This window comes from Cornus florida, unplaced genomic scaffold, assembly GCF_030987335.1.
Source record: "Cornus florida cultivar Cherokee Brave unplaced genomic scaffold, ASM3098733v1 CherokeeBrave_3.0.0_Hap2_Chr03, whole genome shotgun sequence".
Classification (NCBI taxonomy): domain Eukaryota; kingdom Viridiplantae; phylum Streptophyta; class Magnoliopsida; order Cornales; family Cornaceae; genus Cornus; species Cornus florida.
This window is the reverse complement of record NW_026775573.1, coordinates 32,057,804-32,083,369: the sequence shown is the minus strand read 5'-3', so window position 1 is coordinate 32,083,369 and position 25,566 is coordinate 32,057,804. Positions and strand designations below refer to the sequence as shown.

Sequence of the window (25,566 nt, the reverse complement as noted above, 5' to 3'; positions counted from 1 at the left end):
GAAGAACAGGTTAAAAGGCAATTACTCTTTTCATTTATATCTTTTTATTATCCATATCTAAATCTATTTATCTATACTAATACTATTATTAAAAAAAATAAAGACTTTCTATCCAATTATAAATACTAAAAAATAAAATCGTGTTAAGTCAAATTACCCAATAAACCTAGACTCACTTGAAAGTGAGTAAAAGATAATTATGATATATATTTATATATAATTATCATAAATAAATTGAATAATTATCAAAGGTGGAGTAAGGTACAATTCTACAACTTCATGAAACCTATAAATAGAGGTAGAATTGAATAAAATTATCATATATAACTTTTGTTAACAAAATAACAAATGATTTTTTTATATATTAATCTTATGAATAAAAACACTTAAAAAAAACCTTTATATGAATAAAAAGTTTTAAAAAAAAAAAAAAAAAAATACTGTAAAAATAAAAACTGACCCGGACCTTTTTACCCACCCGTTTTATATGAAAAATCTCGAAAGCCGTTATCACTTATCATCAATCCGCCACGTGGAAATTCGTCAGCTTCGTTGGAATTTGGAAGTTAAAAAAATAGCCAATTCTCGCATAAGGGAGACTTTGCCGTTTCCTCCGCACAGACAAATGGCCGCTATTCTCTCTCTCTAAATATCGCGCTCTCTCTCTAAACCACCACACTCCTTCAACGTGTGGTCATTCGTCGTCCTCTCCTTTTACCTTTAGAAGCATTCAGTATCCGTACAACTCAATTTATAACTACACTAGGGTTTATCAGAAAATTAAGCAATGCCTCGTATGTTTTCTGAACCAGCAATTACTGTTTCATGAGCATAATCACTATGTTGGATTCAATTGCTTGTTCTCATGGTTTCAAGGTACGTAAAACTATGTTCAATTACTTATTGCCCCTTGTTTGTTTGTAGAGAAAACTGTGGAAAAGATATGTTAAATGAAAGAAAATTAGACAATTTAAGGTTGTTTTTGTTACCGAGATGAATAGATTACTCAACAAAATCAAGTAGCAGAGCTTTTGGCTCACTACAGTAACGGTACTCTTGCTACTGAATCTGGGGTTCCCGATAAGTATTTTGAATGCTTTATGTCCTGCTTCTCCTCAAGAAACAAGCACAGGATTGTCTAATTCTTTAGGGTTGTTTGAAAAATGTTTCTAAATCACACATATTTATTGGCGATTTGTCTTTTGGATTACTATAAGGGCCACATGGGAGTGTAAACCAAGTATAGGTAATAGGATACTCCATGGATTAAAACAGGTTGTATAAAGGAGTTATTGGGTAGTTGCAAATTTCTGATGAAATGGGATCTAATTTGAATTTTGAATTTTTGTTGGACTTCATGAAAATCCAATTTTCTCATGCTGTTCAAAAGTTTAAAATTTCTCAAAATTTTTGTTCAGTACTTGTTTCCGAACAGAAAAATCAGAGTATCTGGATGGACGAAAATTTGAAATGTCTTCATAATGCTTGGAAAAAATGACTCTTTTTTCCTGCACATATCGGTATTCAAATTATTTCAAGCATCTTCTCTAAATTTGAATACGGTCCAAAAAATCTTATGTAGGTGGTAAATTCTGAAATAGAATTAAAATATTTATAAGTTAATGGAGGAAATGCTTCATTTCCATTTTGGCAGTGACTTGTTGCTTTTGAATGCAAAAGTTGGATGCCCTCAAAAGCAAACTGGTCACTTGCCAAATGCTGATTAATATGTTGTATTATTTCGATGGGCCTTTGATGTGCAGTGCACACACATCATATCTAGCTTATTGGATTTGTCTGGAATTATTTTTGGAACACAATAAGTTCTGCATTTCATGGATGTAGGGCTGCATGACTCTTGGTTGTTTTAGAAGCAATCTAATTTTTTTGCTGTTTCATGCATTTCAAACCACTATGATAAGATGTTATACATACTTTTTATATATAAAATAAACAAGGATGTGCCCTGATGTGATATCTTTTACTCTTGGAGGTACATAGTATTCGCAAATGTTACTTCATCACATTTGGTTGTTTACTTGCAGGGATACAACATTGTCAATCAGGCCAGCTCTGTTAGGGCTAATTCTCATGTTTTCTCACATCTGTATCGACATATTTTCTACATGCCATATGCTTGTAACGAGCTAGTGCGATCTCGATTGTCCACCATACATCATAGGATAAGTCATTGGTCTTATATTACACCAAATGTGTCTAAAGGTACACCTTTGTTAACTTCCTCATTTTCTGGTGCTCGAGGATTCTACTCTAATTGTAGATGGACGCAGAGGGAAAGATTCCATATATATGCAGCACTTGATGTTGCCAGTGCAGTTGATGTCATCAATGACTTAGGATTGGATACTTTGACATTCTTGGGTGTGACTGTTATGGTTGTTCCTGCCTTCAAGATTATTAAAACTAGCCCTGTAAGCTTAACTTTAGTAGTTCCCATTTTTTCTACTCTTTTTTTTCTCTTATGCCTGTTTACTCGTTGCTACACACACGCGCGCACAAGGTACAGAATTTGCACATATGAGTACAGAAATTCACATATGTATAATGTACATATTTGCATTCATGGATGTTGGATGTGTGGTATTCAAGATGTATCCTTGTATGTGTATGTATAATGTTATTAAAGCATACTCATACATGCATTTTTTTCATTAAAATTTTTATTCTTAAAATGTTTTTTTGAACTTTAAATTATTTGAGTTTATTCTTTTAGCACACATCCTTGGCCAGCATCACTAAAACTTATATTGAGTGTGTTTGTATTAGACTAATTCTTCTATAAACTTTACTAAAAAATACGCAGATCCGCAAAATGTTAGTATAAGGGGTTGGCCACATGAATCCTTTTTCTCCCTTTGGCTTTATTTGTGGAAGTTATGTTCAAAAATAGAATCGTATAACTCATCACTAGTTGCAGAAACCTTTTTAAGTAAAAAATTTCGCACAATTTTTTTTTTTTTTTGAAAAGAGAGGCTGAAAAGTGACCTGGAGGTCATGGGTTCGAAACCTGAAACAGCCTCTCCATGCGGAAGTAGGGCTGCGTACGTCTGACCCTCGACCCCACAACGGCAGGAGCCTCGTGCACTAGGCTAGCCCTTTTTAGGCCAAAGAGTGATGATGAAGCTCTAGATTATGCGAGTTCGAGGACCTGAGCTCCGGTGACTATGTGGTCAGATTGCGGCACAGAGAGATCGACAGGTCTCAAGTTTGTTCTGTTGAGAACAGTCAAGCCACCGTCGAACATTGTTATGGTTTTAGGGAGACAGAATAAGAAGGATAATTAAATTGAAACCGAAATTTGTACAGAGAGAGACCAGTTGTCCACAGTTCATGCAAAGATTGATTAGTTCATGCCTTTGGTGTACTAAGAAGCACGAAACTTCTATAGAGTAGAAATGCCTGTTCTGAACAAATCAAACATCAACACATCTCATTTTAAACATTTTAAACATGTCTACAGTTTAAAATTTCAAATTTGACCACTTGGCTAACGCATCTTGAACACTTTTGAACACGCGATTTACATAAAATATAGCTTTGTTTTATTGTTCTTAAAGACTACAGAATTATCCGAAAAACGACAAGATAGAATGTATTAAACACTTGGACCATTTATTGTCACAGAGATGTAGTGAGCCAGTGAGGACTTAAATCAAAATTGAACTCTTCAATTTTGACTCCTAGTTTGTAAACAACATAGATAAATCCTTGTTGATGCCGTGCCCTACTTATGAGGATGTACCATGTGAACATGTCTTTGTACGTAAATACCTAAAATCATGGGAAACACCTATATCAAACTGACATGGCATGGGTATAGGTATATACTGTAAATTCGCATTGATATTCCAGAATGAGGTTAGAACTTGTATGGGAGATCTTATGTTATGTAAGAACATTATTTTACCTTCAGTTAAAGGATATGAAAATCTGGAAAACTGTGCAATTCAATCATGATGGGTTGTTTAATCAATTTATTGTTTTTGTAATATATGATTTATAAGAGATGCTGAATAGTACTTGATGGGTTTCAGATACTCGGTTTCTTCTTTGCGGGGGTCGTGCTCAATCAATTTGGCTTGATTAGGAATCTTACAGATGTTAAAGTTCTATCTGAATGGGGGATCCTCTTCTTGGTAAGCTTATTCACTTCCTTTATTTTTATTGCTTTTCTGGTTAAAGGCTATAGTGTGCTAGACCCCCCCTACATGATTTGAGAACCCCTTAGTTTTGATGAAGGTGGGATTTGATCATAGCCTTTCCTAGGTAACTGTGCTTGGAGTCTCTATTGGCAAAGGCTAGCACCTTTCACCTTTGTTGTTATTTTTGTTGCTGTTGTTGTATTGTAATTGCTTATCATCATCCCCTCATTTCATAATTTAATGAAAAAGAATGAATTGTAACTTCTCTTATTGAGTAAGGGGCGTGTGTCTGTGTGATGCTAATTTTGAAGAAGTGTACCACGCAAGGCACACAAGAACTATTATCTAATTCTAGATGTACATCCTAATGGTGTATAAAGCTTTTAACCTTCATAAAATATTGTGAAAATCATTTCATTACAAAAATTAAATAGAATTGATGGATTTACTTGTGAAAAGATGCAGAAATTGACAAGTTCACATGATGTCCTTCAAACAGATTTTGGGGGATGTAGTGGGGTTTTGAGTACGCATTTTCAAGAATTTGATACTCTTTCGTGGGCCATTGGATTAGACAGTGCTACAAGGATGCAATTATTTTACAGGATGGGAAGGCAAACCATTTCATATTTAAGGAATTTAAAGTCGCTACACATGGTAGCTTTTTGTGGTATTAATTGAGGACTAGTTGAGGAAATTTTTATATAATGGTTGTGATGTGCACTGAAGTCTAACAAATGCTTCATCTATAAATTTTAGTTTGTTGAAATATCATAGAAACGAGGAAGACTTGCTATTACATATGTTTAAATGAGATATGATATTTGATAGGGCTGAATGGTGAAAGAGGTTTGTTTAGTGGACTCCACATAGTTGAGGTTTGCGAAATGGACTATTTAGGCGTATGAAGATGTCCTTTTTTAGCCACTTTGGCACATATTTAGGTGTATGAAGATGTGCATAGGGTTTTAAAATGGAGCAGAGGAAAGTGCGATTACATACAACTCAATAAAGCCATATGGACTTTGCGAAATGGACTATATGAATGCCTGGGCTGTGAGGGCTCTCAGCCACATGGATAGTTCAATGTGCTCATCAGCGCATGACCCTGAGGTTTGGATCATCCTAGGCACATTAGCATGGCGTACTACTCACCATTATGTTCTATTTAGGGTCATAGTCACATACTGTCATGTCTTTCACACAACTATTTTAAATCTGGTATTCCTTTTCACCTGGCATCAACCATTACGTGAACCATGTCACTCTTCCCTTGACATCACCTCAATGTTTACCATGTCTTTCTTTTCTCAACGCTAAATATTGCTCTCAATTTTTTTATTGTCAAACTATCTTTGTTGGTTTTCTCTTATTTTGTCTTCAATTAGTGCTGCTTTTACCATTTCACGAACGTGTTCATTTTTAGATTTATCCAGTCTTTCTTGTTACAGATCAATCTCAACACCACTTTTTGGTTGCACTCATTATAAAAAATGTTATTTCTTAGCTGTCCAATTTGTATATTATAAAACAAATTGTATATTATTTCACTCTTTATGAATAATAAAGCCTATGTAAAAATGCATTCACTCTTTTGTATCTCTTGACTTTTAGTCGATAGTTTCTCTCCATTTGTAATTCGGGGAAAGCTAAAGTTGCATTCTTTTTACTCCATTTCAGTCCTACTTATCTTAAACCATGTTAATTCTAAATCTTTTCTTCTTGACTTCTGATTTAGTATTTAACCTTACTTTAGTTTCATCAATGAAAATATTACAAGGAAATAGGATACACTATGTATCTCATACAGAACATGTCTACTGTACAGTTAAATTATCCATAAATTACAGCCAAAAAAATAAAAATAAAAAACAATAAAAATACCTATCGTGAATTTGCTCATTTCTTGTGCTGTGGTTGTTACAGCTTTATCAAACATGTACCTTATCGTGTTACTACTTGTGACTCTGTTTTTTCCTAAAACCAACCATACATCTCTAAAGACCCTGTTATAGGCTTTTGTCAAGTCTATAAAGTCAGACGAAGGTTTTTCTTGTTCTTTCACAACTCTAAGGTCTCCTTAGTAAGTAAAAAACTTCTTTCATTGACCTTCTAGACATAAAAATGAAAATATTTTCTATTTTACCCCAGATGATGTTGCTTCAAGTTTTGGTCGTTATTCAATCATTCTCTCACAAACTTTGGTAGTATGGCTCATTTTTTAATACGACAATAATTTGTGCAACTTTGAGTATCTCTTTCACTTTCACATTGAGGCACTAAATACTGTTGCAGCACTTGTCAAGTATTTTCTTAGTTGTTATCTTTTGGTGTCAAAGTCCATTTGTTTCTGTCATCCTTGATTCATTTTAGATAATTTTCTTCCGGTCAGTAGTTCCTTGCTAATGTGGTGTGAGTTACCCATTCCAAAATTATTTTAAATGGAGGAACCTCCCACTTCCAGCCAGCATGAATCTCCTAACAATTGCTTCTTCATCCTTTTTTTTGGAGAGGTGATAGGCCTCCTACTTCTGATAAGTGTTACTGACTTCCTATTTTAATCATAATATAACTCTAATATTTTCCTAACAATATAGGAGTGATATTTGCAGAGTTCATTGCCTGGTGTAGCTCATATTGCCAAGTGTGAGAATACTGGCTTGCAGTTTTGAGGTTAAGGACTGCAAGTTTGCAACTTTGTGTGAATTATGTGAAAGGTTAACCAATAGGCTAGTAGCCTAGCGGTGCCAAGCTCCTACTTCCCAAAGGTAGGTCAGGGGTTCGAGCCTCGGTGGAGGCATGTGTGTGTGAGTACCAATTAGGAAAAAAAAATATACACACACATATATATATATATATGTGAAAGGTTAGGTTTGTACCAAGTCTACCCTCCTAGCATCCTTCATAAATGAGGACCACATTGGATAATGGTCTTTAATAAACTAATATTTTAACTAAAGAAAATAACAAAAGTGTTTTTTTAATGAAATTGTCTTATAGAAGTAACATCATAAGGTGACATAACAAAAGAGTAATTTAATGAAATAATCTTAAAGAAGTAACATCCTATGGTGACATCATGGATTTCCTAATTTTAAATCGGGTTTGGATCGTTTATGTTTTGCTTGAGCGTTTCCATATTACTGAATGTTAGCTGTTAGGGCATCAAGAGTAATTTGAATGGCTATGGAAGAACTGCTTTTTCAGTGAGCTTATATAGATTTGGAAACATGTGAGATGGTTTCTGCAGTATGCATTGTATTCTATCCACTTTTTCTGTGGCTATTTCTTCCTTGTAATTATTGATCATCCAAAAATAGGTAGTTTAATGTGATTAAGATCTTGTGGTTCTCTTATGCATATTCATTAAATGTTTCTTTGCAGCTGTTTGAGATGGGTTTGGAGCTTTCACTTGCACGTTTAAAAGCTCTTGCGAAATTCGCCTTTGGGATGGGACTAACTCAGGTATGGTGTTGACAAAAACTAAAATTCTGATTGTATCTTGGTGTCGAGGAGACAATTAAATCATATTGAATATAATATCTCTATCCGTTGAGCATCACTATTAAAAGTTGACCTCAAGTTGTGGGAATAGGTTCTATTAAGTTATTGAGGTATGTATGATATGATAAATAAAGGTCAAAGTCTTTGGATCAAACACAGATAACACAGCAGGCCTATTTGTCATGCCCAAAACCAATCAGGTTTTCACATATAACCTTTCTTCTCCAGTTTTCAGAAAGCTCAAAACTCAGGTTTGGGTCCAACAACTGCTGCATAATGCAGCTTGTCATGTCCAAATTCGACCTACCTGCAGTTTGGTTATGTCATCATGTAAAGTTTCATAAGTTAATAAGCATCATGACTTTTTATTGAAAGCCTTGATTTTGTTTCCTGATACATTGACAAAAACCTTAATACTCGTTTAATATGCAATATACGCTGGCTCCTGTCACCCTCATTGGATGTCTTGCCACATAACAGCTACAACTTTTGCTGTGTAACCTATATCTATGATCATCCTTTGTTGTTATCATGCATTTCTTATATGATGGGGTCTTGTTCCAAAAGGTAACATGACAAATTTATTGTGGGAGTTTATAGAAGATCCCGCAAGTTTGTCTTATAGAAAGTTGATTTAGCTAATTATGGCATGGCTTTACCTTTGCAGATGTCATTTTGTATAAATGCTTGTTGTTTATAATCTTGTATGTCCATCGTGCGCTTTAACTTTGTTACAAAGGCTTGTGCCAAAAAATGACACGACAAATGTGTCGAGTTCATATCCTTTTTTCTTAATGAAAAGGTTATTCAGATAATCATCCCATGGCTTTACCATTGTCAGATCTTATTTTAATGCATGTGCTTGCTGTTTATTTTCTTCTGTGTTTAGTTTTCTTTAATTTCTACACATGTTACAAGCTGTTTTGCAAGAAAATATTAACTATTCTAGTATTACTAGTCAACTTTTTGACTATATTACTGTTTTGCTGGAAAATATCATGTGTCCTAGAAATTCTAGGCAACTTTTTGAATTTGTTGCCTTATTTTTATTGGCTTGTGTTATTTTGAAGGTTGTATTATGTACTCTTGCTTTCACGGCATTTGAACTTCCACCAAATGGGGCTATTGGAACAAGAATTTTGGAGTTCCTTTTTCATTCAAGGCCTGATTTGGTGAGTCTTTTTTTTTTTTCCCCCTTTTAATGCATCCTTAATCTTAATTGTAAAATGGACTACCATTGTTTTGCTCTGCCATATTTTTGGGTTGGAACTCCGTCAAAATGCGGCAAGCATTGACATTAGTTGGATTTTATGTGTTTAAGCTGGCTTTGATTTAGATGGTGTTTTGAGCATCTTCCGTCTCATTGTATTCCACAACTCTTGATAGGAATAGTGGTTGTAAGAGTCAAAATTAGACTTAGGCCAATGTTGTTTTTGAGGTAACAGGCTGCAGAAGAATCTACGGTGTTGCTATTCGTTTCAGTTTCGTGGAAGCAAATTCTTACAAATGCCGTATGTGCTTCATTGCTTTATGGACCTTGTGCATTGAAAATTTTAATATTTGAATACGTTATTATATCAAGCAGCATGCTGTTGTTAGTTATTTTATGTCTTTAGATCAATGGATCTTTGTAGAATCAACTAAGGATTTTTTAGCGTATACTTCTACATAGGGACCACAAATGCGCCAGCTCCCTCCAACGTAAGATTTTAGGCCTGGACAGGGGCTTGACCGGCTTTGACCAGTTAACGTGCAGGCTGGGCCTGGCCAAAGAAATTGTGTGAAGCCCGTGCTGGGCCTGTGGCCCAGTTGGTTTTCGAGCCTGATTCGTACCAGGTTGCAGGTTTTCTAATCGGGGTCAGGTTGGGCATAATTCAGGTTTAAAAAAAGTTGGTCCAATAATGGTCCTTAATAGGGCCTATCTCAGTCCAATGAATATAGAATTGTGTAAGCATTTAACTATGGGGAAAGCTAAATTTCCCTCCTATACGAGAAAGATAAGTTTGTCCCCGCATCGAATAGACAATGACAACCTTATTTTAAATTTGTTGAAATTCAGTTTTAAGGGACATAGGTAATGTGAGTTGTGCAGCGGAATAGGTTGTGGAAAGTTTGAGTTTTTTAAAACTGTTTTGAGAGAGGAATTACTCTACTAAAATTACCGGTTATTTAAACAATCACAGAAATTAAAAGCAAGTAAAGTTTAGAGTGACAACGGATTTTATCAAGGAAACCAATTGGAAAACCTCGAGGTTTTGTCTGCTATCCCAAGCGTAAAAAGATCCACTATGTATGAAGCAAAGTACACCGAACTTTGACTCAGACTCAAACCCCTTCGCTCTACCATGACTCAATCCGCTGAACGTCCCTGATTTGCGACTTCCCTTCCAACAGCTCTCGACTTCAGACTTATGCCTCGAACCTTGTAGAAGGATTGTTGGTAGATCAACAACACTCCTCAAGCGCCTTGATCCCTTCAAAGTGTGATATGAAATTCTTCTTCTTCGAATATGATTTTGTTGTATAAGAAATAAGATCTGCTTTCTCTAATCGTTGTAGATGCAATCTTTAATAGACTTGAATACGATTAGGATTTGAACAACACCCGAAATTCACCCGTGTGTATATAGTGTGTATATTCTTAAAAATCTCATAATAAGGCTTTTAATGAAAATCAGATTTTTAATGCAAAAAGCCACACAACCCTAAGTGAGAAGATATGTTTATATAGACTTTTGAAACCCTAATTGAACTTGGAAAATAAGTCAATTTCGTGCATAAGGTTTTAGAAGAAAGTCTACAAAATAGGAAGTTTGAAACAAAGTTACCAAAAACTGCTGCAGAACTTGAACCGATTCAAGTTGGCCAATGTGTTATTTTTAAAACGAAGCTTTAACACTTGAACCGGTTCAGTTGCTTTTGAACCGGTTCAAGTTGGCCAGACCTGAAGTTCTGAACTGAAAACTTTTACACTTGGAAAAATTTCAGCAACGCTTATTTTTGAAAACATGCAATGCATGCAAGTGTCCTCACATTCTAACTAAACTTCCTAAGGTATTGTTCTTACCTTTTTCGAAGTTGCCAAGCTATTGATCACGAACAACTCTTCAATTCCACTTCCGATCTCAAACTTGAATTTTGAACTCAGAATTACAACTTGATCGGACTTGTTTTGACAGCGAAATTAGCCAATTACAAAATATATATCTCACTGATAACTCAATGTTGTCTATTTGATAACCTTAGTTTAAATCTGTTGAAATTCAGTTTTAAGGGACACAGGTGACTCAATGTTGCAATTCTTTCCCAAGTGCAAAATCCCAAGTCTTCGCGTCCAGTTTCCCAAAGCTGGAGATTCCAATTTTTGTGCAACTCCTCGAGCCACTTCTTATGCCTGCTCTGAAAAGGACTCACATTATTAACTCTCCTGTAGCCGGAGTTTGCATAGAGAGTTTGCTTTGATTTTTCATTGAGTTTGATTCAATTAGAAAAAGAATTGCTTCGGTGGAGAATGGGCACATTATATTCACCATGGTTAGTAGGACACTTGATGACAATCATCCTAGAACCATAATATTGCCTCTCTCTCTCTCTCTAGAATCTAATGTTGTTGTCATATTGCATCTCTGTCACTCGGAGCCATGGAGTCCATGTTCATTGAAATCTCGAGAACAGGAAGGATATCATGAATCTCTTGCCTCTCATACTGGAATCCATGGAGTCCATGGTTTCTAGAGCCATGGGGTCTACGATCACCAAATTATCACTTCTTTGTTTTTCTCCATTTGTAGTCATCAGAATTTCTTGAGTTTGGAAGGAGTATAGTCATGTTTGATATAAATGACTAATATTTTTGCTATTATGACAATTTTACTCTTTGAATGACCACAATGTCTTTGATCCATTTGTAATGATCCACATTATGAAACTGACCTGTTATAAAAAATAAAAAAAATTGACATGTTAGTAATATATATATATATATATATATATATATATATATATATATATTTATCAAATTTATCCTAAGTTAAAATAATGTAATTTACTCCTATCTACTCTCTCTCTCTCTTTATATATATATATATATATATATTGTATACGTACACACGCGCACACACACACACACACACACACACGTATTTATATCACAGCCCATCAAACCTCACAATCATTCTCTTTGTTTCTAACTGAGCCAATTCATCTTAATCATCCAAACTGCATATTCCCTCCATCACCTCCAAACTCCACCACTGTCCACCTTTTCAATCTTTGATATCTCATCCCATTCTCATGCAAGTAGTAAGATAGTTGGCAAAAAGAAAGGGGGACATTAACACTGGAGGTCTAGGTGGATAGAGAATCTTGAAAATTGAGAATGAAATTGTCATTCTTCAGCAGGGATTTTAGGTAGAGTGGGAGCTTCAATTCAGAGGTGCTAGCACCGAGCTCCAAAGATGGGCAAATTAGGAATGATTGGTTCTAGTAGTTTCGATTTTCCATTATTCATGTAGCTCTTTTTCGTTTTTTCCCTGTATATCTCATATAAAAAGAACCCATTTCGAGATTCACGATCTTCTGCAAATTTATTTAGATTCTCGAACTCATCAATTAGAAAACCTTATATGTTTGTGTCAATAATATACTCCATTACTTTTCTTTTTCCCCTTTTTGTTTCCCTTTTCCCCTCTTTTTCTTGTGAGACTTCTTGGTTCAAATCTGCACGCTTAGGGTGTTTGTTATTGAAGATTGATTGATTACATAAAAGTTGGTAGATTTTAATTGACAATATCCGTTTCACAATGTTTTTGGCACTGTTTAAGAAATTGTCTTGAATCTTGATGGGTTGTTGAATGTAATTTGATGTTGAGAAGTTGAATGTATATTGATCTTTTTCTCGACGCTTGAAATTTTTGTTATTTTGTTATAAATCTAAACCCTTATTTGTTTTTGGAACAACTTTTTATGGTTTTGTCTACATTAAAATATTGTTTCTAGTTGCATTCAAGTTGCCATTTTAGAACAGCCTCCAGTAATTACTGCAATTGCTTTAACGGTTATCTTTTAATCGGAGTCAAGTTTTTTATTTTGCTTTTTATATTTATATACATATAGATATATATTTTAATTCGAGAGTGGTGCTGTGGTAGAGATTCGTGCCGATATGGACCTCAATTATTTGTGAGGTGGGTCAATGGGGAGGCTCTGTTTTTGGACAGGTGAGTTTCTTTTACAGGATATTTCCAAGATTAGAGCTCCTCATTGCACCAAAAGAGGAAGTGATAGAGGTTGGTGAAGGTGGACAATACTTGGGGGCAGTCAGTGATGTCATTAGTCACTTCTATTTGACCTCTGCGCTCCTTTTCATCTGTGTTCATTTGTTTTAGAGCACCTATGGGCATATATATACTAACCTACCCTGAGGTTAGTGTATAAATATGTATATATATACATACATATATATATATATATATATATATATATATATATATTAAGATTCTTAAGCGGAGAAGAATATATTAGATAGTCTGGTCATTTTGTAAAGGACAGGTCATTTGTTTCATTTAGAAAAGAATATTACACTAACCTCCCCTGAGGTTTATCGGAATTGCTGCGTGTTCCCCATTACTAAAAAAATTAAGTGACCTTCCCTGTCAAACATACTTCGGTCTCCCTTTGTCAAGTACCTAATTCACTCATGTCAGGAAAATAAATAATCAAAATATTAACTTTACCCTTGAAATGTGTGTGAACACTTTGTTACCCTCTTAACCCCATTCAGTAGTTATGAAATGACATAACTACCCTCAATGTAACCACTTAATTTATTATACCAATTAATCAAATTTAGTTAAATTTTATGAAACATATAATATCATCTATATAATTTCCAAAAATTGCAAATTTTGTAAATCAACACAAAGAAGTCTCCACACAATTGGCTACCATAGATATATTTTTTCTTTATTCTTTTTCCTAGTTGGTACTCACACACGGTACACCCCCTCTCCAAGGAATTGTTTGCACCTAGCAGGAATCGATCCTGAGGCCTGATGCTTCACGAGGCACCAGGGCTCAAGTTTTTTCCAACTAAGCCAACCCCATGGGGTTTACCATATTTTTCATTTTCTTTGAAAGAAATTGTCAGGTGATGCTAAAATCATAATTTAATATGTTTGAGATTCTAAAGTTTCTCATGGAAATAAGAGAAAAGGAAAGGAGGACAGTAAAGTTAGCAGGGCTAGTGGGATACTGACTTGTTAAAGAAATCCCCATGCTCATTCAGAAGAAGAATGAGTTTTCACTCTTCAAGAGCAATTGTCTCGTAAATCACTAATCCAGAAAAGTAGGTTTGAGAACAACAACTATTTAGGAAAGTGAGGACCCTTAAAACCAAAATTATTGTCGCATCAATAATCAAGGGTCATCACATCTTCTCAGTTGTCTTCTTCTTCGTGCAGGTGAATGTATTAAACGTTTTCCATCGATGAGGTGCAGAGTGAGAAAACCCTATTGCATCAGACTGATGAAGACCACCTTTCAATTACTGCCACTGATCTTTTATCTCCAAATTTGGTAAATATAATTCAAGTTTTAACTCCCCCCCCCCCCCCCCCCCCCCCCAAAAAAAAAAAAGTGAAAGAAAATTACTCCTCTCAATATCATCAAACGGAAACTTAATTCCTAGCGTCTTCCATTACTCTCAAAAAAATAGTTGTGACCTTAATGAAATGAAAAACATATATCACAAACATATTGGATGAAGAGAGTAACACATGAAAACAAAGAAAGCAAAGTCGAAACCCTAATATATGACGGGAAGTCTTATATATAGTGGTGGGGTGAGTGTTTTTGTTTTTAAGTAGTTGAGGGTTTTGATTAAAGAGTTCTGTAAAGAGGGAAGAGAGAGTTTTAGAGAGAGAAATAAAATGGTATGAAAGATTTTTCGTCTTTATGTTAATTTTTTTAATTTTTCCTAAATGAGGATTGACATAACTTATGGTTAAAATAGTAAAATTACAAGCTATGTTAATACCATCAACGGAATTGTCTGACTGTAATTTTTAAATAACAGGAGAACACGTTGTGGTTTTGATACATCTCAGAAAAGGTCAACTTAAGTTACCATTTAGAAACTATGGCACAAGCTGTAACTCTATCAGATGGATATATGGTAGACAGACCCTTCACACAACTACATAATTTATGAGTATTTTGGTAGTTTAATGTAATTACTGACCTAACATCATGGCCCAATTTGCAAAAATTTCTAGTTTATGATTTTTTTTTTTGTTGGGTCGAAGGTATTTGCAAAAAGAAAATAGTTTAAGGGGTTTTCTGCATTTTTCTCCTAATACTTATAACAAGTATACAATTAATTATTTAGTAGTTAGTATATATTAATTAAAATTAATAAAGTATTACTAAGTTTATTTATTATCCCGTGTGTCTTTTTTGTTTTGGAGCTTTTGAGAATTGGCACCTGCAGTTCCAGTATAAGTGATGTGGAAAGTAGAATCACAAGCAATAATGTAGTTATAATCGTTAGAAGTACCGGTACGAATCCAGATGCAATCTTTCATGAGATGAATTTTGAAAAGAAAGAAAAGTAGCATCAAAGTGAATTGTTTGGAATTTAGTTTTGGATCATTCATCTTTTCTACTTCTTTGTCCTTTGGCTCATGCACACAACTTGCTGTTGAGTAAGTTGTAATTTGATTTCATACTTCTGTACAGTGTTGGAAATGAATTTTTTGTTGTGGTGACCTATGTTTGAACTGAAGTTGAAGTTCAGATTTTCCAGCATAAGATTTGATGTCCTGGTTTCAAAATTCCGCATGCCTTACGAACTTCCATTAATTAATGAATTTTATGCAAAGAATGTTGTGAAAGCTTGATATACATTATTAGGTTCATTCATTAATAGTTTAAGCTTTCAAGGCTAGTGGTATTCTAACAAGGTGAGCGTTGGTTCTGGTGGGTATTTTCTCAGAAGTTTAAGCTTTGAAGGAATGCGCCTGGAAATTTATATCTAATTCTCATATTCTCCCTCACGTGATACCACCAATAAACAAGGAGAGGCAATCAAATTAACAAACAGAACATAGTGTCCAAACAACAAATACAATAGGCAAAAGCATAGTTATTACAGGCTCAAGGCGCACTAAGGCGCCAAGAAATCCTGGAGCCTATGCGCAAGGTGCAATGTTAGGCGCGGGCCTGATTAGTAAAGTGCGTATTTAATAGAAATGAATATTAAAAAGAATAAAATGAGCTTAAATCCTTTCTTTATCCATATGCATTAACTAAATCAAGCATCAAGCATTTATTATATTAAACATTGCACCAATAAAAAGCAATAATCATGTTATTTTAAATATTTATTTTATTATGATGAAAATCAAGCATCAAGCACAGGACGCATTTAATTTAAGTAGTGCAAACAAAAATTTTTTTTTTTTTTTTAATTTCTTTTTAGTTGAGAAAAAAGTAGTGCAAACAGACATTAGATTAAACAATATGATCCATTGAATATGACCCTGATTTGATGTAGATTATGTAAATCCATGTTCTATTAAAGAAACACAGAATATGATATGAAGGAATGACAAAAGTTATTAGCCACGCTTTTTTTGAGCCTGGAGTCCACTGAAAAGCGCAAGCCTGGGGGCAGCCTGAGGGCTTTATGTTAGCCTGGCTTTATTAGGTTGAGCCCTTCCTCCTGATCCTTGATAAGTCTGGGGTTTTTTTGGAGCCTAGGCACATCTGTAGCAACTATGGGCAGAACATATCCAAACTCACACTTGGGGGGAGAAGTTCCTGGGATTTATATGTGCGGGCACCCCCTAACCATGTAGACACATTTTGAGCAAAACCGTGAACACTGAGAGGAGTTTGTGCAAAGCGGACAATATTTACATGGTGCAGGGCGGGTCGTGCCAAATGGTATCAGAACCAATCCCCATCCAGAAATGGGGGGCGTGCACAAGTCCATGCAGGTCAGACCAGCGAGGACTCTGTGTCCCAAGAGGGGGTGAGAGTTTGAATCCAAGGCCTCTGTTAGAAAATCATTTGCCTCAAAAGCTTAAGCTACCAGAGAATGACTCAAAAGAATGTATATCAAGTTCTTACGATTTGAAGCTATGATGTGGCAGCTGGGTCTGGGTGGTTTAGACTACATGTTAAAGAATGCCTTGTTCTATGAAGACCATCTTGCTTGTGTTCTTTGTGATTCCCTTCTTATTATTCAGCTTCACTAATACTGGTTTGAATGGACTGTAGGTAAATATCAGAAGCATTGATGAGGCTGTAGTGATTGGTGCTGCTCTTTCGTTGTCTTCTTCAGCTTTTGTTCTGCAGGTAATCTAATTTTAGTGATCAAGACTTTATTTTGTGGTAGGACTAGTTGCTTTCTATATGCTGGCATAGGCCCTAATGAAGCTAGTTCAGGCTTTCCAAACCATAGGAAAGCTTTGAATAAATATTTGAAGCATCTCCTTTTTCAAATTTTTCATTAAAGGTAATATGGACAATGTACACTTGAAATAGAAATCCCTTTATTAGTCTTATTCATTCCTATCAAACTATACACCATAGGAATAAATTTTTTTTTGTTTCTTCATACTTCTCGATTTTTGTATTGTGTGATGCACTTGAAAGCTTTCAATGATATGACAAGATTTTTTAAAAATATTGTGCAAAAAAGAGAAAGTACTTTGGAATCAATTACACAATAAGCAGCGCTAATTTCCAGGACAAATTAAGTTCCATTTTTCATTTGTCATATCTAAACTTAATTGGGTTTAGTTTTGACCTGTTTGTATGATTTCTCATTCCAGGTGTTAACATTGAGTAGATAAGTAGATATATACCCAACATCATAGTGAAGATAAGGTACCAACATCATAGTGAACATAACAGTGAAGCAGACTCTGGGGTTGACGGCTAAGCTGTTTCTAGTTATTATAGTGAAATTTCTTACTCTTTAGGTTTCGTGTGTGGTTTTAGTTAAATTACTTCCTTTTCTTGTTCTTTGTTCTCCTGATTCATTTGAGATGTGTATCAGGGTTCTTTTAGTCTTTCATATGTTCTAATAAATTTTTGTTGCCAATTAAAATGGAAAAGAAGAAGAAAAGTTTGTGCTCCATATGATTGAATTTACAGTTTATAATGTATCTCATGTTGATGAAAATACAGATTATTGCTAATAAGGTTGGATATAATTGGTTATTCTCACTTAGTATGTTATGTAGCTTCTTGCAGAGAAGGGTGAACTTCCAACTAGATTTGGCTCAGCAACTCTGGGGATACTTCTACTACAGGTTGCATTCGATTTTTATGAGAATTGGTGACATCAATTTGAAATTCTTCTGTTTAGTTCATAATGCTATTATATTTCGTTTTATTTTTCTTTCTGTATTGGATAGGACAGGTCATGCAAAGTGCGTCAAAAAGTATCAAGTCAATAACCTTTTTGGATCCCTACTACTTGATATTTGCAGGACATAGCAGTTGTCCCTCTCTTAGTCATACTTCCAGTGCTCGAGAGTCAGGTAAGAAAAACTTGAAATGTTTAAATTTAACTTCTTACGAAATAAATTTAATTTATTTTAGAAAATAATTTGTTTTTCTTCATGGACATAGGTTTGATGTTGTTAATTTTTTGCTTTCTAAGGTTTTGGTAACTAACTTACTCTGTTTCAAATTATTTAACTAATTGTATTACTAAATGAAGCTTCCCTTCAACTCTCATTATTTAAGAAAAGGTTAGGAAAATCCCTTTATGTATTCAGCATCTTGCATAGAAGCATATCTATACATTTCTCTATTATGTTTTGAACCCTTTTATGAAATATGTGTTTCATTATAATTAACTTAATTCTAGGATATTATACTGGTGATAACTGATAAGTATAAAATAAAATTTGCCTTTTGAGTGAGCTTAAATATTCTCAGAAATATGAGTTCTGCTTCACTCTAGTTCAATATACATTGAGTGAGAGCCCACTCTGGAGGTACTTTTCATGGCCTAAAAATTACATGGTTAGATGATCAAATGTGGTGATTCAATTTTGGTGGCTGAGGTCTGGCTATGCATTATGGCCTTACAGTAACCTGGGTAAAGGAACTAATTTGGCGGCTGAATTGTTGGCTGCTTCTCATGGATTAAAAATAAGGTGGGTTGAGGAATCAAAATGGTGACTGAATTTTATGGAAATATTATGTTCTAAAATGGCTTGGATTGTGGTTTTAGACAAGTTATCTAAGATTAGAACTAATGGAGGCCATCTTTCACCTCTACTGCAAAGTTGTTTTGGCTTGTTCTGAGCTTATGCTCCGGAATTGGCAATGTGTGATCCAACACTCCTTCAGGTTACGTTTGATGGCAAATAGGAGTCTGGATCTGCCACTTGGACTTTCCATGGTTGCAATTCTCCCATCAGATTTGTATCATCTTCTGCAAGCTGATTGTCGCACTGCACAGCGCTATATGTAGTTTGGACTTCAGTACTCCTCAAACCAAACTAAGTTTTGGAGGCCAAGGCTAGTAAATATGTAGTTCAGTATTTATTACCTTAAAACTACATGATCCCACGGGATCTATGTGGTCAAAAGAATCAATGGAGAAGTAGGTTTTTTATTTTATTTTATTAATTTCTTCCCACAATGTGCCAATGCATTCCACTAAATCAAATAACCGCAATAATGTGGTAACGTAACCATAAACAATTAGTTTGTTTGTCACATTTCTTATGTACCAACTTTGAACTAACTGCTAGTGGGTAACTGGGTGCCATGCTTAGATAGCAAAGTGCCACATCGGATTCCTGTTTTATTACAGCCAGTTGATATATCCGGAACCTTCTAACAAGTATACGGAAGTCTACCTTCTTTGGCGGTGTAGGCTAAAGGTTGCAGCCCATTTTTATCATTAATCATCTCATGGCACCACAAATCTTTTGTTTGCATGTTCATCTTATATGGGGAGATATATTGAAATTCATTTTCTGCGCATTAATTGAACTCTCCTTTTAACTAATCCACGATTTCCCTTTGATTTAATTATGTTGACTTCTCATTCGATACATGAAGTTATTCATTAAGCCTCCATGTTTTATTATTGCTAACTATTTTTTTCTGCAGAATCTGGTCGAGGGAAGTATTTGGCCAATGCTTGCTAAAGAAAGTTTGAAGGCTTTAGGAGGACTGGGTCTTCTTTCTCTTGGAGGAAAATACCTTCTTAGGCGGGTTTTTGAGGTATGCATCATAGATACACACGTGCGCGCGCGCGCGCGCGCACCAAAAAAAGGCTCCAAAGACATGTTATTATGTGCTGCAAAAAACTAAATGAAGTTTATCATTTCCAGTTTGTTGCAGAAGCAAGGAGTTCAGAAGCTTTTGTTGCTCTCTGCCTTCTGACAGTTGCTGGAACTTCACTTATAACACAGAAGTTGGGCTTCAGTGACACGGTTCGATATATCTTTCTCAAATATGGAAAATGGATGGAACTAGTATCATTCAATTGGATCAGTTGTTGTAATTATTGAATTTGATTACATGTGCAGCTTGGAGCATTTTTGGCCGGGGCACTATTAGCGGAAACAAATTTCCGAACACAGATCGAAGCCGATATTAGGCCTTTTAGAGGCTTACTTCTTGGGTTATTTTTTGTAACTACTGGGACTTCTATTGACATGCAGGTACATCTATTTTCTAATGCCATGCATTTTACTTATTGTTACTGTACTGTTCATTTTTGTCCCCATGCATGACATGATGATAAATTGATCAATATGTAGCGTAGCTGCATATTTTTGTACTGACCCATGATTTATTGTCTAGGCAAAAGACAAATTAAAAATTTCTTATAACATGTTTACCTAAAAACTGCTTTGTGCAGTGTATATTTTTTCCATACCATTTTACTTTTAGATTTAAAAATTGAGAAACATTTTTATACATTCATCCTTTGCTACATTTTTATACATTCATTTTTTTCCTTGTGCAGGTTCTTTTCCGAGAGTGGCCCAACGTGCTTTCACTCCTGGCTGGTTTAATTGTTATCAAGACACTAATTATAACAGCAATAGGTCCCCGTGTTGGACTAACCATACAAGAGAGTGTAAGAATTGGATTACTTTTGTCCCAAGGAGGCGAGTTTGGTTTTGTAGTTTTCTCGCTAGCGAACAGGTCAGTTGTGACGTCACATTCTTGCTACGCATGAGTGCATGTAGTGTTTGAAAGCTGCTCATAATATCCTCTTTTTATAGGCTTGGAGTACTACCACTTGAGCTGAATAAACTGCTCATAATTGTTGTTGTGTTGTCAATGGCTCTAACCCCTTTGCTTAATGATGTTGGAAGAAAGGCTGCTGATTTTATTGGTGAGAAGTATGATGAAGATGATGTAAGTTATTAATTTGTACTCTTAGTTATCAGTCTTTTATTTTTTATTGTAAATGAGAAAACTGGAGGTAACCATGATACGCCACTATTGCAGTTGGGTAATTATTATTTCATGGCTCCACTGCTCCAATGCAAGTCTCAGATATCAGAAAGTTAACCAAACTAATTATTGGAAAGCTGTAATATGATTATGATTTAGTAAAGAAACACGTGACTTGTGGAAAAAGGAAGTTGAGAAATGAAAGGGTTAGGATCATGAAAATCAGTAATTAAGGAGGTCGTTTACCCTTTTTCACATTGTGACAATTTTTGTACAACCTACTCCTACTGGAATTTGGGTAGATAATTAGGATTTTCTCACATCCAGATTTAATTTAGTTTATTCCTTAAATTCTTTTGCTATAATTGAAAATTCAAATCATGACAGAAAACTGCTGATATGGTGAATTTTGATGCAAGTGAACCAGTAGTTATCCTTGGATTTGGGCAAATGGGTCAGGTACTGTATTATTATACTATGAACACTAGATTTTCCGGAATAGTAGTTCTCCACTCTTGACTTCTTTCTGTTGTACAGGTCCTTGCGAATTTCTTGTCTACTCCATTGGCTTCTGGAGTTGATGACAATGTTGTGGGATCGCCTTATGTGGCTTTTGATCTTGATCCGTCTGTGGTCAAGGTCAGTGAGATTTTCATTCACATTGCTTGCCTTTAAATTCTTGGAGTCACGTGTTTAGATGTTGATTTAAAATTAAAAAAATTCTCAAGGGCCGTAGGAAAATTTTTAATAACATGAGTTTAAAGTGGATATTGTCCTTGCCATACGAAATACACGTAAAACTTGCAGGAACCACACTGTTTAGTTTGTCATGCATAGGAAACTTCATTAATATTTGGGCCAATTGAATGATCCACTTTTTCATTTTCCTTTGAGAGGTCGGATGAATGAATCTGACAATACTTTTTTCAATCTGGGCCAATTGAATGCTCCACTTTTTCATTTTCTTTTGAGAGGTCGGATGAGTGAATCTGACAATACTTTTTTGATTGAAATATTAGATCCATCAAATGCGTGCCTCTAGAATTTTGGTGTTAGACATGCAATTCCAGACATCATGGCTTTGATATATGTACTGATGATTTTTTATTTCAAAATTGTTATCTTTTGGTATATGCATATGCATATACGTGTTATGTATTTTTGTGTTTCTGTTCAATGATATCATTTTGAGTCTCTATTTATAATTGTATATGGATGTTTGTTTATAATTAAAGTTGGAAGAAAGTTTGAGAACAGTTTTTTTAGAAGCCTCCAAGGATTGCATTAGGTTAAAGTAATTACAAAGTAACCTTCCACATAAAGCATGATTTGTGCTATACTTATGAGGTTGCAATTTGTTGCTCATGCCAACCGTGGAAATTAGGTGTCAAAAAGAATTGTCAAATTTATTTTGTGCCAGAGTTGTGCTTTTCTGGAAATATTTTAAAGAATTTATTGCCTTTCATGAGTACTGTAAAGAGTCCTTGCCAACTTCTATTTTGCATCTAACTGTAACTTTAAGTGGTTTTGTAGAATCAAATCTTCTAATTACAAAATAGTTCTTCTGTTTTACATGCCCAAAAATAATAAAGTGATTGACATTAAAAGTTTTTCACTATAACCACAACAGGCATCTAGGAAACTTGGTTTTCCAATCCTTTATGGTGATGGATCACGTCCAGCTGTCTTGCAATCTGCTGGTATATCTTCTCCAAAAGCTGTAATGGTCATGTACACCGAGAAGAAGAGAACAATTGAGGCTGTAAAGAGGATTCGGCTTGCCTTCCCTGCGGTATTTTTTCCCTTCCCCCTGTCTCTCTCTCTGAGACACACATGCTCACGCACAGTAGTTTATGTCCATATTTGAAGTCACAGAAAGCAGATGGACCATGAACATTTGGGACAAATAGTTGTTTAAAATTTTGTCATCTGTTTTCTACCTGGGGCTGCCAACTTTGTTCGGGAAAGCTTATGAAACCTCTGTCCCTTTCATTGAGTGAAACCTTCTTGTCCTCACTGTATATGTACTTGACCTCTTTGATTCAGAACATTTAGTTATGGCCAAGGTTTGTTGCATTGATTTTTAAATTCCATGAAACTTTGTAATAAGCAAATGGGATATGGTGTCAATTTCTGTTGAAGCTCTTTTAATTTGTTAAATTCCTGGTGAAACTCTTTTTTCTTTTCTCTTTTAATAACTAATCTCCTGGTGAAATTCTATTTTAGCAGATCCCAGTATATGCCAGAGCTCAAGACCTCAAACATCTTTTAGATCTGAAAAAAGCAGGTGCCACAGATGCTATTCTTGAAAATGCAGAGGTATCAAAATTGACTCTCCTTTGATATTAGGTTTTACAATGAAAATTTTTCCTTGTATGTTGCCTGAGCACTGTGACTTTTTCCAATTTATTCCTCCTGCAGACGAGTTTGCAGCTTGGCTCTAAGCTTTTGAAAGGGCTTGGTGTCATGTCTGATGATGTAACCTTTCTCAGTCAGCTTGTTCGAGACTCTATGGAGCTACAAGCTCAAGAAGAATTTAGCAAGACTGATGATCAAGAAGCTGATGTTATGAAGCCATTGCAGGTACTAAAATATACATGCGTGTGTTGTGTGTAGTAGCCTTCTTATACAAACCAAGAATGTGCTTAAAGTTGCATCAGGCTCCTGCTTCTCCTGATTTCTTGTTAGTTGGAACTTTTAGGAGCATTGTAGAATGTTCTTATTATTATTATTATTATTTTCTTTTCTGTATGGGTCTTTTTGCTTTTCCATTTTGTGGACTATCTGATTTTTACATGATATTTTAAGAGGGATCTGACAGATGGATCGTTTTGTGTCATCTGACTTTATCATTTTTAGGCTCAAGCAACTCAACAGATTGTGATAGGTTTCCAAATTTAGATAAATGTGAAAATGCTCCTTTCTAAGCACATGGGATCCATAAGTTCCGTGATATAATAGCAACAGACACGAATATGTCCAGAATATTTTGGAGGTTATTGATTGAACATAGGTGGAATATTTGAATTTTTCTGAAATCATGGAATATTTGAGTTTTTCTGAAATCATGGAATATTTGAAGTTTTCTGAAATCATAGCATCTGCAACCCTAATGTACAGTGTCATGCCATGCACTATTGTGTTTTACTTCTCTTGGTTTCATGCATCTCTATGCCGTAATTGCATGTCGTGTAGTACATTTTGTCGCTTAAGCAATCGGATATTTTCTGACTGAAAAAATATTTTGCTGGACAAGGTGAGAGTCGCAGATTTGGTTGGTTCCCAAACACCCAAACCATCAGTATCAACCAGAGACACGATGTTGAGAGTGAGCCAGACACAGAGAGATTACGCCTTGAGGTTGCCGGGAGAAGTAGATCAATCAGAGATTGATGGTGAGCTCTGTCAATCCGACGATCTCGAAGGCAAGGGGGTTTTATACTGTGAATTGAATTCTGAGAACGGTTCTGCAGTTGGCTCTGAAGATGCTGAGGAGGAGAAAATGGTAGTAGATCCGTCGATACGTTGCATAACTACCAACGAAGGACCTTAAACATGTCTTTGAAGCTAGTGATCATCAGGGCTCGAAAGCTTTAACCATGCTTCTCATGCACAATGCTGTGTCTGCATAAAAGCTTGATGGTGTTTGAGCATTGTCAGTTTTGTCTTTGAGAGAGTGGTATGGTCATACTGTAGCAGTGTTTACATTAGACAATGAAATGTCTTAATGATTTGGTACAGGTTCAACTTTTTTCAGAACCACACATTTATGTATATAATTGAATTGATGAGAACATTTTTTTTCAATGGAAAGTATTATTATTATTCATTTATTTATGGTACAATGGATGGATTTGAAACTATGGGATTTGAGTTTAAATAAAAGATTGCTAAAACTGAATTTCGAGATATATTAGGGTTTCGCGCGGTTCAGATTGGCTCGGAGTAGGGGAAAATTAGAATGACGGTCACAACGGTTTGATTTTCATTTGAATTCAAATGAACAAATTCAGATAATTTTGAACTGTACAAGAATTTAAAATATATATACATATATATAGTTTCAAAACATGAAAATTAATTACATTTTTTTTTTTTTCCATTAATGAAATAGATTGAGGTGTGTTCTCTATGTGAAATTGGAGTCTTAAAACTGAAATTGATAGGATTAGAAAAAAAATTTAATTCTATTTTTTGTAATTTTGAACTGAACATTTTTTTTAATTTCACTAATTTTAATTCTATGCAGGTGAACAAAAGCTAAGAATAATTATTTTCAGGTTGTTTTTTTTTTTTTTTTTTTTTTTTTTTATATTTTAGGAAGGTTATTTTCAGGTAGTTATGCAAGGTATTGCTCTAATGAAGAAAAGAGTAACTGTACAATAATTTAAAATATATATACATATATATAGTTTCAAAACATGAAAATTAATTACATTTTTTTTTTTTTCCA

General features: G+C 34.9%; 1 protein-coding gene across 1 annotated transcript; it reads left to right on the top strand.

Moving 5' to 3' along the window:
• Positions 1-601: 601 nt before the first annotated feature.
• LOC132300167 (K(+) efflux antiporter 3, chloroplastic) lies at positions 602-24,946 on the top strand. The gene is made up of 19 exons (XM_059797148.1): positions 602-876; positions 2,046-2,432; positions 4,056-4,157; positions 7,548-7,628; positions 8,738-8,839; positions 16,950-17,027; positions 17,921-17,989; positions 18,170-18,220; positions 19,812-19,925; positions 20,036-20,137; positions 20,234-20,368; positions 20,677-20,858; positions 20,939-21,074; positions 21,501-21,572; positions 21,651-21,752; positions 22,744-22,905; positions 23,343-23,432; positions 23,535-23,696; positions 24,370-24,946. Exons 1-19 carry the CDS (start codon positions 826-828, stop codon positions 24,664-24,666), a joined length of 2,475 nt encoding a protein of 824 aa, XP_059653131.1. The 5' UTR covers positions 602-825; the 3' UTR covers positions 24,667-24,946.
• Positions 24,947-25,566: the final 620 nt, after the last annotated feature.